This window comes from Mesitornis unicolor, unplaced genomic scaffold (genome assembly GCF_000695765.1).
Source record: "Mesitornis unicolor isolate BGI_N332 unplaced genomic scaffold, ASM69576v1 scaffold301, whole genome shotgun sequence".
Classification (NCBI taxonomy): Eukaryota; Metazoa; Chordata; class Aves; order Mesitornithiformes; family Mesitornithidae; genus Mesitornis; species Mesitornis unicolor.
In genome coordinates, this window is record NW_010162939.1 from 64,983 (window position 1) to 78,775 (window position 13,793).

General features: G+C 36.2%; 1 protein-coding gene across 1 annotated transcript in view; it reads right to left on the bottom strand.

Moving 5' to 3' along the window:
- LOC104547895 (protein unc-13 homolog C-like) overlaps positions 1-13,793 on the bottom strand; it is a gene marked incomplete at its 5' end in the record, with an annotated part of 86,387 nt that overhangs the window by 50,777 nt on the left and 21,817 nt on the right. The window contains 5 exon segments of the mRNA XM_010193764.1: positions 767-852; positions 2,930-3,063; positions 10,181-10,309; positions 10,731-10,820; positions 11,957-12,025. Of these exon segments, the coding sequence (XP_010192066.1) occupies positions 767-852; positions 2,930-3,063; positions 10,181-10,309; positions 10,731-10,820; positions 11,957-12,025 (508 nt within the window).

Consider the following 13,793-nt stretch of genomic DNA (forward strand, 5'->3'; position numbering starts at 1 on the left):
TTAGTGAAGTTTAGCTAATGCCATCAGTTTTCATTCTGCAGAAATAACTACTAGTTAGGGAGAGTCTGATGAACTGATTTTCAAGAGTCATGACGTTAATAACAAACTGAAAGTTCTCATGAATACATGTAAGTGAGCTGGCAAGATGTCATATCTCAAAAATAGGTTAATGCAGCTATTTTTACTTGGTTTTTGCTAATAACCATATTTGAATGAGTGGGTTTGAAACCATTAGTTGGAGATTATCTGCTTATAAAGAAAAAAAATATTTTACCTATGGTTAACTACATTACTGTCTTAAAGAATAAAAGAAAACTGCATTTGATGCTGTAGGAACTAGAATGACCACAACTTGCCTTTAGAACACATAAAGGTTTCATTATTAGTGTGTGTTTTCTCCACAGCTTCACTCTGTAGATTTTTCTTACAGGCATGTTAGCAATTTTCAGCTAGTAAGAAAATACAGAATACCTGCAATGCTCTCTAGCAAGTGCATGTGTGGTTCTTTGGACATTGCTGATTTTGCCAGGTTTAGGTAATAAGTAGCATTTTAAGTTACAGTTCTTTTGTCTCCTTCCACAGATAACTTCATACAGTTGCTGCACAGTAATCTTCTTCCTTTACAATGCTTCTTTTTCACTAAGCTATGAAACATCTTTAGTGTGTCAGAAAACTCTTAGCACCCACAGAAATCTGATGCCAGCTGTGATTTGCAGTAGCAATCAGTCATTGTGAACTCTTTAGTGTAATTAATAGTTCTAATTACCTTCAAGAGCATATTTCATGTCCTGGGCAAACAGAGTCCACATGATTTCAGCACTGATTTTTCCCATGTTCAGCTCTTGAGGGAACCTGCAATCAATCATATTATGTCAGTTCACCTGCTGCTAGAAATTACACTTACAGCTGCACAGCAGAAAGGCAAATACTACCACAAAATAATACCCCTAGTGCTTTGTACAATTTTATGAACCAGCCAATCTCCAAACAAAATCTTCCCTTAGTCTCATGTCAGTGGCCTAAGCAAGTAATTAGTTGTATGTCGCACCAATTCCCTCCCATGCCATTTTCAATCAAGGAACATTCATCTGTCCTGCAACTCAACTTTAGATAAATCAGATGGCTTATGAAAAACCTGAAACAGTTGGCTCGAATGTTTAACAGCTACAGGTTTTCCTTAATTCCCTTGTTCCACTGGAAAATACTGAAGTTGTTGGTGAAGTTCTATTGGTTTATGCCAGTTGAATCCAATTCACTGTTTGAAGGTTTTCACCTTGAAGTATGGATAAAACAGTAAAGGATAGAAAAGGTAGAAAAATGCAAACTTTTGGTTAAAACTATTAGTTTTGGTCTTGTGCTTCATCTCATCTTTGAAAAACAGGCCTTTAGATATTTTTTGCTATTATTAAGTAGGTATTTTTTCACAACCTTTTCATGGATTCCAGTTGCTTCTTATTCTATGGAACAGAAAAGCTTTAATCTTTCAGTTACCATCTTCACTGTTAGCTACTAGCAAAAGCTGACATTTCAGTGACAGACACTGCATGTTTCACATCATATTTAAAAGGAGAACTATTTGTCCTTTTTTAAAAAAAACCCAACAAGAAAACCTCAACAGTCTGTCCTTACTGCAGGGGTGGGATTGGCACTAACAGGAGCAGTTCTCAGGGCACAGAAGGAGATCAAAGCAGGTCATACAAAGAGCAGGGAGCGCTGCACAGAACCGCTGAGTGGTAAAACTGTTGTTGGTACTGCAGCGAAGAATGAGAATGATGTGCAACTTAAGGTGGTGGATATGTAAGCTAAGTAATGTATTATTTCCAGAATTATTTCCAGGGAGATATGTGACCCTGATGATATCTGCAAAGGAAAAGTACTTAAACAGCTCATTATTTCTGTCACTTTAATTAGAAGGAATTGCTAGCTCTGATCACTGATATGCCTTCATTATGCTAATGGTTTCCCAGTTACAGAACTTTTTATTAATTCTACTAACACAAAATTGATTGTTGTTCAAAAGCTCAAATGTATTTTAACTATAACTGTCTTAATTTCTTTACCTCCAGTCCAGTCTGAGTGCACCACATCTGAATTTTTGCGTTAAGTCAACACAGCTAGACTACGCCCGGGTTTTCTAGAATATTTCTGTAAAGTAGCTCCAAAGAGCTAAAAGAGCTAAAACTTTCCCCTAGACCCTCATCATATCACATTTCAATTAGTGTGACATCTGTTTCCCTAACCTTAAAATGTTCCTTTACACCCCTTCTATATATTTATTTTCAAACCCCAGCATTCTATCTGCTCCTCCTGTGTTTAGTGATTGGCTCTGTCTCCTCTGCTAGTGCATCAACCATAAATTATTCAACTTGTCTTGGCTATTGATAGTACCTCCCCTCATCTGTTACATCTTAAATTCTAAGAAGTCGACTTCCATCTCTGGTAAGTCCAGGATATTGCTCTCCATTTAATACATTTTCAAGTCAATCACAAATTTGGAGAGAGTCTTTTCGTGAAGTTCATTATTCTTTTATGAACACATCCCTAAAACTCTATTAAAATACCTACAGAAGTCTAAGCATAATTTGAACAACCTGTGTGCCAAGATACATCATAACATTAATACCATCACGCTATTTCATGGAATTTTTCCTTCTGTCTGTTCATTTAGTTCTCTTGCATAATATTTTGCTACTTAACTTTTTGGGATGGTTCATTTACCATGTGTCTTTAGTGCTCCTAAAACAGAAGGTTCTTTCCATGATCAGAGCACCAGGTCTTTATTAAGCTATGTCAATGTTATATTCTGTAGTTTTAAAAATCTCTAGCTAGATTATATTTAAAACGCAGCTACTGATTCAGGCGTATTTCCTTTCCTTATTCTACTAAATCCATGGTTCTTAATTTTTTGAGGAGGAAAGTAATGACTTACTGGTTCAAGACAGGTGTATACGCTGTTTTATCTTCATCTATGATGGTGACCATCAGAGTAATAAGCTGTGCCCAGAAATCCAGATTCTTTGTTGTCGGTCCCTGCTCTTCTTTAGGAACTTCTTGTTTCTTACCCTGTTAGAATAAGATTGAATATATTTTATATTAGAGAAACAAGAGAAAATATGATGGGATTTCTGCCAGAATAGCCACCTTCGAGTAGATTGTATGACAGAATGTACCTGGCTGTGGACATCTGTCAAAAAAACATTTACAGTGCAAAGACAGCCAGGTCAGCAAAGATGATCAACAGGACTTGATCTTTAGTGCATGTCCACATTAAAGACATTCTTAAATTCTTTGTTGTGCTGAAACTGAGTGCAGGTAAAACTGTCTGCTGAGGCAGAAATGTTATAGCCTATACAATAAATACTGAACAAATCAATGACAAGAAACATTTCTTCTTTTGGTTTTGATTTTACACTGAAGTTATTGGGCCTAGTAGCTGCAACGCTGTTAACTCTAAATGATTAAATTTCCCTTTAGTTTTTTATAGTCAAAACAAAAAAGGCTATTTCTCAAAGTATTCTGCGCAGAGATTTTCTAGGGATGCACAGATTGACTGGCAGAACCACAAAGTGTGGGTTTAAGAGGTAATGGAAAACACAAAGGAGGAGGGAGGAAAAAATCCCCAGACACATAAAAACATTAGGAAAAGGTATATAGGGGTGTCCAAATGAGGAGCTTGTGAAGGTATTGCCTTGCCAAGGATTTTAAAGCTATGAGCAAAACCAATCTGTTATTTGATTCCTTTTTTATCCAGGGAAGAGGGATTTCTGTATGCTCCTTGTAAATGAAGAGAACTGCAACCAGTTTCACATCCAAAGCAGAGAACCTGAGATGTCCCATTATATTTTTGTAATAATCATGAGGAAGGACATGTCACACAGATACAGCAAATGGATTGTCAACAACACTTAACACTCATTAATTACAAGTTGGTAAGTAATGCAGTGCATTTTATTCCATTTGACTAAAAGCCTGCATTTTGCACCTTTCTATACATACCTTAGTATCTATTAATGTTCATCACTTACAAAGTTTTACTGAGAATTTTTTTTTTTAAATCTCAGCAAAATGTGCATTTATAGCCAGATTTTGTCTCTACAGTGTTAATCTATGAATTTACAATCTACAGTTTCCTAGACAAGAGTATTTTTAGTTATTTGCTTGACAGAAGGACCAGATTTCTTATCAATGTCCAATAAATAACTTCATCACAGAGAGCAAAATACGGAAAGAAATATTTTTCTCTCTGTATGGACACACACACATATAATTTCTGCCACGCAGAGGTACGTCTGCACGTGCTAGGTCTCTTCCACACAGCTGTCAGAGACAGAAAAGCTCTTTTCACTCAGCTGGTAAGTCAGAGAAAATAAACATGCCCTCTGTCTTGCAAGTTTAAGTATATATTCCCTGTACTTCTCATTTGTAGTCCAAATATGACCACTTCAATGAACCTCGTATCTCTTTGAACAGATATGACACTATATTAGTGTCACAGTGAATTAATTAAATGTTATCTTAACCTCAATTAACTTTTATCTATTAACAGCGTTTAGAATGGCAAAGGGAATTTCAACAACACTTAATTGAAATTGGTTTTGTGATCACTGTGGAATATTTTAGAAAAGTATCATTAATCACACTGCTACGTACTCAGCGGATCTACAAATGCTACAGCTTCAGTGTCTAAAGCAATGAAAAAGGTGAGGCATAGAAACAGTTCCAGTGGGGGGTGTGACTGATACCACCTGCAGTTTACAACCACACGTGCAAACAAGAGTGCTTGTCAAAGCAGAAATGAATATTGGAGCATTCACATCACTCACAAGGGCTTCACCTGGTGTACCCTACACTTCTAGCAAGAGATTTATGTCAAAGATTTATTTCTAATATACCCTTTTTTTCTCAGAAGCTAGTGCATGCTTATGGCAAGCCAACTAAAAGGCAGTTGTAGAAGACAAAGCCAGTTCACATTTAGTCCGGAGAAATAATTTAAAAATCAAGACGATCTTTTCCAGATCTCCAGAGAAGGCTTTTTAACAATTGTCTCACACCAACAGATGTACTTTTATGCTCTGAAATGAAAGTGGATACTCTGCCATGCCCAGTTGTAATTTCCATTCTTTATCCTAAAATCCAACTAATGGTTTTGAAATGGTCAGACTAATTCAAGCTGTTTTTCCACTAATTGTTGTCATTGCTGGCATTCTTATCTCTTTTGTGTAGCTTCTGGCAACAGAAGCCTTCACAGAAGGATCATAATGAGGTAAAACAATGTTGGAAGTTTGATACTATGGGTTAGTTGCAAACTTCCAAAAGTGACAACAGAAAGTTCCATCTTGGAGGAAAAAATTGACTTGAAACAGACTTATTTTCATATCCAAAAAAATTCAGTGATACAATTTATTTGGCTTGAAAACTTTTCTGTTAGCAAATCTGAGAGGCATAGTAAACTGTGTAATGGCGTAGGATTGTGTTGCTAAGAATCCCAGATTCTGAAAGTTCCTTTAATTAAAATCTCTTTGGTTTCGATCTCAGCCAACATCCCTGACTTATACAGAAACTATGTCCAGGGAATTTACTCAGTGAATCATAAATCTGGTCATCGGGCACTAGATTTTACGATGCATTCTTAAATTGTGTGTCTTTATATTAATTCTTTGTCACTGGGAATGCTGACTTGACTTTAATAGGCAGTTCTAAGTAGATCCCTACAGCAGTATATTAACACTAGTTAAAGACATATGAAAACCTATTTGGAACACATGAAATAGGGTAAAATCCAAACAGCAGCCAGTGCCAAGAATGACACTGCCTTCAGCAGTGATCCCACATCCATTTGAAAAGAAAATCCTAAAGAGCATCATAGGACTAATGTAAAATACAATTAGTTCCTCACTTTGCATCAAGTGTACTAAGCTGCTCTGGGTAGAATTTCAGTTAGTTTCAGAGAAAAAAAGTTCAAACTATTTTGTAGATCTACAGTCAGTCAGATGTGCTCAAATGGGTGAAGCTGTCTTCATTCGGTTTTGGTCATTTTAGGAATCCAGCTGAAAGACAACCTAATAGATGTTTCTTTACCTATTTTGTAATACTTTTTGTTACAGGATATTTCACTAATAATGTTTCATCGTGGATGTGTTTTCATGTAATTTGTAATACGTTTTGTTCTAGGATATTTCATTTTATTGAGGGCTTTGTAATTAATTTGGAAAACCAGATAAACGCAAATACCTTATCAGTAAGGCATCTTTAAACAGAAGTCACATTTTTCACTGGAGACTCACAGACATAGGGAATACTGTGGTTTCTATGGCTCTTTTTTAATGCAAGATCCAAACTAGGTGCTTTTAACCACAGAATATATCAAAATCAGAAACAGAAAGTAAGAAAGAATAATTCTTCACAAGATATGTAACAAAATAAATTATTTACTTGCACTAAATCATTTTTTCCTCAACTTCCTTTTACTATGAATTTCCCAGTCACCTAAGTTCATACACAAACTGTAGCTCATGTGGCACAGAGGCACCAAAACCAGTTGCTGCAATTTTGATATTCTCTTAAAGAGAAAATGTAGACACATTTTTCACAATTTAAGAAGAAAAAGATGAAGCTGTTGACAAGCAAACATATTTTGCACTCTGGAAAACTGGCTGAGGGTGGAGAAAGCAATCTGAGGCACAGCGTGAAGCAGTATTAAAATCTACATCTGCATTACCCTGAGAAAAATCTGTAAAGACTGGTTTGAGGAACACAGGGCTTTCAAATTCTCTCACTGTTCATTATAGTCATGCATTGACTGCAGTTTGTAGGACAAACATCTGGTTTTATTCTCCTTTGGTTTTAGTTTGTTATGTTCTGTGCAATCAATACACAACATCTCTTTGGATGCGACTTCGACAAATCCAATTCTATGATTTCAGAAACTAATCTGCACAAAGACTGCGTCTGATGCAAGTCTCAAGCTAAGTTTCAGAATATCATATTTTTAGATAAATAATGGTAGAATGGAAGCTGAATGAAAACCAAGCAGCAGCCCTGATTAGTGTGAGACTCCAGTATGCAATTTATAGACCAGTCTTTGATGATGAAAAATTTTTAATGGCACTTCTGTACCATTAGAAGAGTTTGATTTGCATTTTATTTGCTTCACCCAGTGGAGAAGACGGCAAAAAGCATTATTGAAGGGACTTCAGTCGTTGTAAGCGTCAGCCAAGATTTCAATATCTTTTCATTTTTTAAAGAAAACAGATATAATAACATATTCGTCAATTGAGTCAGAAAGTTATTGAAGTGCTTCCTAAACTGCTTTTTCAAGGCATTGTTTTTCAACATAAGTTAACACTTCACTCAGTGTTAATTAAAAGGAGGAAATACATCTGCTGCATAAGGGATTATGGAGTTCCTCACCAGAGTGTTTTGTCTCAAATAACGAGGACAGTAATATACCTGTCAGTGAGACTGTCAAGATGTCATGTTTCACTGTGTGTAGTACTCATTTGGTTTTTGTCATCAGTCGTTCTTTGTGTTCTGATATGAAACTGTACTATGACATTTTTGCATACTGTTAGCATTTGCCAAGCGCCACTCCAGGAAATACTGCTGTTCCCTAGGGGTGTGCAGCAAGATCTTTGCTTTATAGCCGTGATTGTCTGTCTCACACTAAGGAAGAGAGTAATAAGAGAAAAGAGGGCCAAAAGAGAAAGCAGGGATTGCTGAGCATATGTTTATGATTTACTTGTTACTCTTGTCATAGCGACAAATTTCCTCAAACTCCAGCTTTGAGCATCCACAATGTCACTCGTTGTTCTGTTTTAACCTCAAAATCAGACAGTCGCACACACTTACACATTAAACATTTGTTTCTAGAAATACTGTGGCAGACATCTGTGAGAATTTCAGGTTGAATACAAAAGCAAATGCAGAAGGTGGTTAACGTGAGTAACACACAGAGGTAGTAAACGTAGCATGCAGGAACCTCCCACTTCTGGCCAGATGGAAATACTACTGCTTGAGTAGATGCTTTTTCATAACATCATCCACAATATGATTCAGGCAAGAAATGAACCATGCTAAAACCCTGAGCCTGCAGTGGGTCTCGGCAGGACTCAGTCTTTCCCCTGAGTGAGAGCAGGTGGTGACCTACATATGAACCATTTCTTGTTGCTTTGAGGTCCATCGGTTTCAGTTCTCACTACTCACAGCTCAAATCTCAGCTAAAACATGAATCTCCTTTGCTGCATCACCATGCTAGGATGAACTCCGTTCCTCCCTCTGATAGGAAGAGGCTTCATCTGACAAGGAGGCCGGCAGAGATAAGAGAATGGTTAATGAAGGAGGCCTAATGGTGGAATCTGGTGGAATCGGACTAACGGGTTTGGGCACAAAGCTAATGAAACGTTAATTACTATATTGGTTGCTGCTTCATTATTATAACAGTGCCAGTCTTCAGTGCACCTGGATTCACTGGAAAATTTCCAGAACTATAGGTCCCATCAAGCTGTATACTTAGCTGTTCCCAAAATTAGATATATAGGTAGCAAACTATAAGAAGATAATGCTGAAGTTTCCTTGTGCAAATCTAAAGATGATACAAAACTTAGGTAGTAACTTGAATTATTTTACTAATCTCTCTATTAAGGCAATATTAGAATATATTTCTCAGAATTGCCTCCCATCTGCTGTGGAAAAGAAAAGTTTTACTGTCCATTATTAAGATTACGTGTGATTGCTGTTTGATTACTGTCAGCCATGAGTTATTTTGAACATGGTCTATTTATCTTCATTTTAAATTTTGCTTTTTTCACATTTTCACTGAAATTTCCTGTACTTGCTAGTGACCATAACACTATAGACACTTGTCTAAATGTTTTTGCATACAAACTCACTTGCTTTAAAGGTTGCTGGGTGAAAATAGAAGAGGCATATAGATACTGTGAAATGTGTTAAAGTTGCTGCAGAGTAAATGGTAGCAAGAAAACACAACAGTTTCTGAGGCAAATAGATGTCATATCTGAAGCTGCTCCTTCTACTAATTTATACTGCTACCCAGCTTGCTATATAATCTGTTGGAGAATAAACACATAGATGAGCAGGCAGTGTGTGGGGTGCCTATGGGTGCTGGTAAGAACTTCTTGTGTTCAAAGCTTGGGAGCTAGAGATGGGCTTTCTCACATAACAGGAATCCAACATTAGAAAATAAATTCTCATTTGAGAAAAGCTGAATATATAGCATGTACTCCTGAATAGATAGCCTCTCCTGAAATACAGGAATTCATATTTTGGATTCAAGTGAAATGTGCTTTCAGATAAAATTTAATGTCCTGTATAACGTAGTGTGACTGTTCTTATCTATTATATACTACACAGCAAATATGCCTTTGCCAAACAACTTAATTCATCCTTTTCAAGGCAGGAATAGTCACTGAAATACCTTTTTTCCAGTGTACCACACAATAGGCAAAAATAAGGAACAAGAGGTAATATGATAAAGCAGTGATGGTCCTTTTAGACACTTGTATAATTTCGCAGATACAAATTTCATAACTTTAACATTACTTAGAGAATAAAGTCTGGCCATATTATAGCAAAAAAAATTATCAAGACTTTTGCATGGCATTTGGAACACAACAAACGCTATAATTATTTTGCAGTGGCAGTTTGGGCTGATGGACTAACACTAAGAAATGTTATAGAATTATCCTCTGCTTTCTTGAAGCAGTTACTAACACGGATCCAAGTTTGTATCATAGGTGTCAAAACATAAGGCTGGAAAAACAGTACATAATTTTCAGCAAATTATAATGCTTATTTTCTAAAGCTACTGAAGTGAAATATTCGATTTTTATAAAAATATTTTCCAGTTACAGGTCTTAAATGAAGAGTAATCAATCTGATGTTATTTTCCCCAAAGCTACTGGGCAATTTTACAGCCATGTCCAATGTGATGACTAAGTTATGAGTTAATATGTTCATTTTGAACCTCATCTTGTTAAACATTTGAGACTTCATAGCAATCTGTGGGTTTGTTTATAATATATTGCTCCTTCTCACATAAATAAAATGAAAACAACCTGAGTGCTTTGATATAAAGGAATATTGGAATGTTTTTTGGGTTTTTGATGGTAAACTAACAATAATGGATGAACAATAGCATGAAACAGGTTCATATTGGCCTTACCTGATCCACTAACTGGAAGTAGAGATCATAGCAGTTGTCAAAAATGTATTTATAAGTTGAGTCCAGGCAGGCTCTTACACAGTCTTTCACCACGGTACTGGCTCGAGGTGGGCTCTGTAACTCAAGGACCTAATAGAATGTTTCATAAATGGTAGAATGTCAGAATTAGACCGGACACAAGAAATCCAATTTAATGTAGTTCTATAATACAGGTAGAAAAGTATTGGAATACAATAATGATAACAATATTTAAAATCGTGTCGACTTGAGGTGATCTTAGTTTAAAGATGCACTAAAACACATACTTCAGCAAATAAATTGTAAATGCACTAAGTTTTATTTAAATGTAATTATTCACATGATAAATGAGGCATGAATTAAAGTGTGAATTAAATTACTTTACTTCAATGGTCTTCAGTAAGTTAGGAGATTTAATTTAAAACTGAAGGAGATTAATTGATTAACAGTATTAAGCAGAGTATGATTTTCCTGGTAAAAAAAAAGGCAACAGCATCTTTTTAGAAGCCATTGTGCAAATAAAGGACAATACCTTCATTCGAAAAAAGGTAATGCTGGTAAGCAGGTCCACAGTTGATTTCAGATCCTGGAGCCTTTCAGAATTGCTAGCAGGAAAGTTATCCTGTGAATCAGAAAGAGAAAACCAATGTGAAATTGGAGTTACAGGTGAGATCCTTGAGGTGTTGGGAAAAAAATGCTCTAGGAAAACAAAGATGTTTCTTGCCATGTTCACATGTTACCTGAATTCTGCCTGTGAGGAAGTCACTGATGAGTATCACTTTGACACGAATAGGAGCACTTCTGATAAAGCTCCTGTTATTTGTAATATGAACGATTTAGCATATTGTGATATTTTCAGACCATTAATGGAGTAAAAATACTACAAAAAGACTGGAAAAAGTTGCTAATGAAAATAATTTAGGGGTTCTCCGTGGTACATAAATCACTTGTAGGCATAAATGCAGTAGTAGGCTTAATGAAGAAATTGTAAATGAAATTTTTGTTATCATCTCTAGGTTTACAGGAAGACTGATGGCAAGTATTATTTAAATGACTTCCTACTAATGAAACATCAGCCAAATATCCTCATGCTCCAACGTTATTTGGATAACATTCTTCAAGATTAAGGGATCCTAGGATGAACATCTCTGCTGCATGAAGGAGATGGTCTCAAAAACTGAGTATGTGCAACTTCTACTGCCTCAAATGGCTTGAGGTTATTTTCTTTTAAATATTTCCTTTCTCCTTCAGTTTTAGAAAGGAGGGCGGATGAACAGAGAAATCCCTGAGTTGGAGGCTGCCATTTCTAGAAGCTGACAGGAAAGCCATAGCTGATCTTAGCATGAAAGTTGTAGCAAAGATGTCACCCTCTCAGAGTAAATACAGCCCTAACCTACCATTTACCCTACATGAGTCAGTAAAGGTAACTCCCAAATGAATTAACTTAATCAAGTTATGGATTAATCTAATCCAAGCTGTTAAATCCTACTCTTTCTTAAATGTCTGCTCATCCTTTGATCCATTTTTAGCTTTTGGAAAGAATAACTTTTTTCCAAATTGGTTAAACTCCATAAATTCTGCACACTTTTGTCCCATAGGATCCGACATCTCATGTCAGCACCCAAGATTTTCAGCTTCTATGCCACAAGAGAGATTAATCTCTAAAACTTCTTCAAGCAGATAACGTGCACGTGGATATTTACACACACACAAAATTTACAGAACTAAATTTCTCTAGATAGAAGATGTTGCACATACCCTGTATTTAGATAAATCAATCCTCAGAGAATTGTGCAATTGATCCAGCAGTTTTATGAACTTCTCCCTCTGTAAAAAGAAAACAAGAATACGTTGTATAAGAATTTGCAGGTTCCTGTAATTGGTGGGTTTTTAGAAAGTTGCTTTTCATTCTTAATTTAGTTGGAAAAAAGAAGATTGTTTCCCATTGTTTCATATAAGAGTGCTGCTCTGAGATATCGGTGTTTCAAGGGTAGGCAACGTATCTTTTATCACTCAGTTTTCCCTTTCTAAGCTCTATTGGGGTTTACCTGGTATGCATTCAATACTGTGAAGCTGTGTAATACATTAGTGAGGTGACACACTTTCCTGTGCAGCCTTTTCCTTTCCTATGATTGATCCACTGTTAAACAACTCAAAATACCCAGAAAGTGAAAAGCATTGCCTGATCCTGCTGACCATAAATAAAGTAACAGCACCAATTCAGTATAAAGTCCAGAGTTTTAAGTTACGTTATCAAGGCTTATTAAAACAGATAAGCTTGTTAATTTTTTATATTTAACCTCTTGAAGAAAGCACTTCCTCCCTCTCTTTAATTGTAAGAAATGATGCTTATTTACAGCAGAATACGGTGTAAAAGTATGTTCAAAAATTATACTTCAGAAACAGCAGCTTTTGTAAGAATAAGCTAAGTAACACCAGGCAGTTGCAGTTTTCCTCTTAAAATGTGAGGTTGAACTTGTTATCTTGATAGATGAAGGTGCAGTGAAAACATTTTGCTGTGCGATACCCAGCTGAGTCACGCCATTCTCAAGTAATACTAATGAGAGCTTCTAATTACCCATCTTCATGTTGGAACATATTCCCCAGTCATCTGCACAAAACTGTGCAGAAATCCTTACCAGCCCGTGTGAAAACAGCAGGCTTGTGGAAGCAGAATGATCTGATAGGCCTCAGAATGAATGACTGCGTGTGTGCCATCCCTGAAGTCGGATAGGTGTTAATGTGAAAAGAGAGCTCTTTGTGCACAGTCTCTCAACAGCGGAGCACTAACCTACACCAAAAGCCACCAATTTGGCACAGCTCCCTTAAGGGATCAATCAAAAGGGAACTTTTTTGTCATGTTATAAATCTGTACTGAAATATTCAGTGAGCCAAATCCTCCCCAGCTGTAGCCTGAGGACTTGAATTTGAGATGTTCTTTTTGATTAACTATGTGCAGCTATCGACTAACAAATGCCTTTTGACCCAAGAGAGGAAAATAATCTAATATTTTGCCTATAAGTCAATTGTTTGAAAAAAGAGCTCCAAATCTCTATTAGTGATGCTTACTACTGTCTTTCCACCCATCTGTTGAACTATGAATTGGATTAGAATTTGCGTCAAAGGTAAACTGGCATTAAGATCAGAGGGAGCACTTAATCTCCGTCCAATCTGAGGATAAAAGTAGTTCCAATCATTAGAAAAATGGGAAAGAAGATAGAAAATCCAGAAAAAAAAATCTACATTTCAAAAGCTGGATCAAACTCAGAAGTCTAATAGAGTTTGAACAGTAAAAGAGTAGCCTTGTTTCAACAAAGATGTAGAGTTGTTCCATAATAAATCATGGATTAGTTTAGAAAAGAAAAACTAAGAACAGAGTAATATTGTGCTATCATGGCAATACAGTCATTAAATCATATATATTATGATAGTGCTTTCCATCTGTAAAGGTTTTTACTTTATGGAGCAACGTTACTGCTCTTGAAATCCCTCTTTCAAAGCAAACCTCTAGCACCAGGAGATGAAGTTTCAGGTACCTGTGCATGTAATGCAAACTAAGATCTAGTGTCAACTATTTGAGGCCATCTATGAAGAA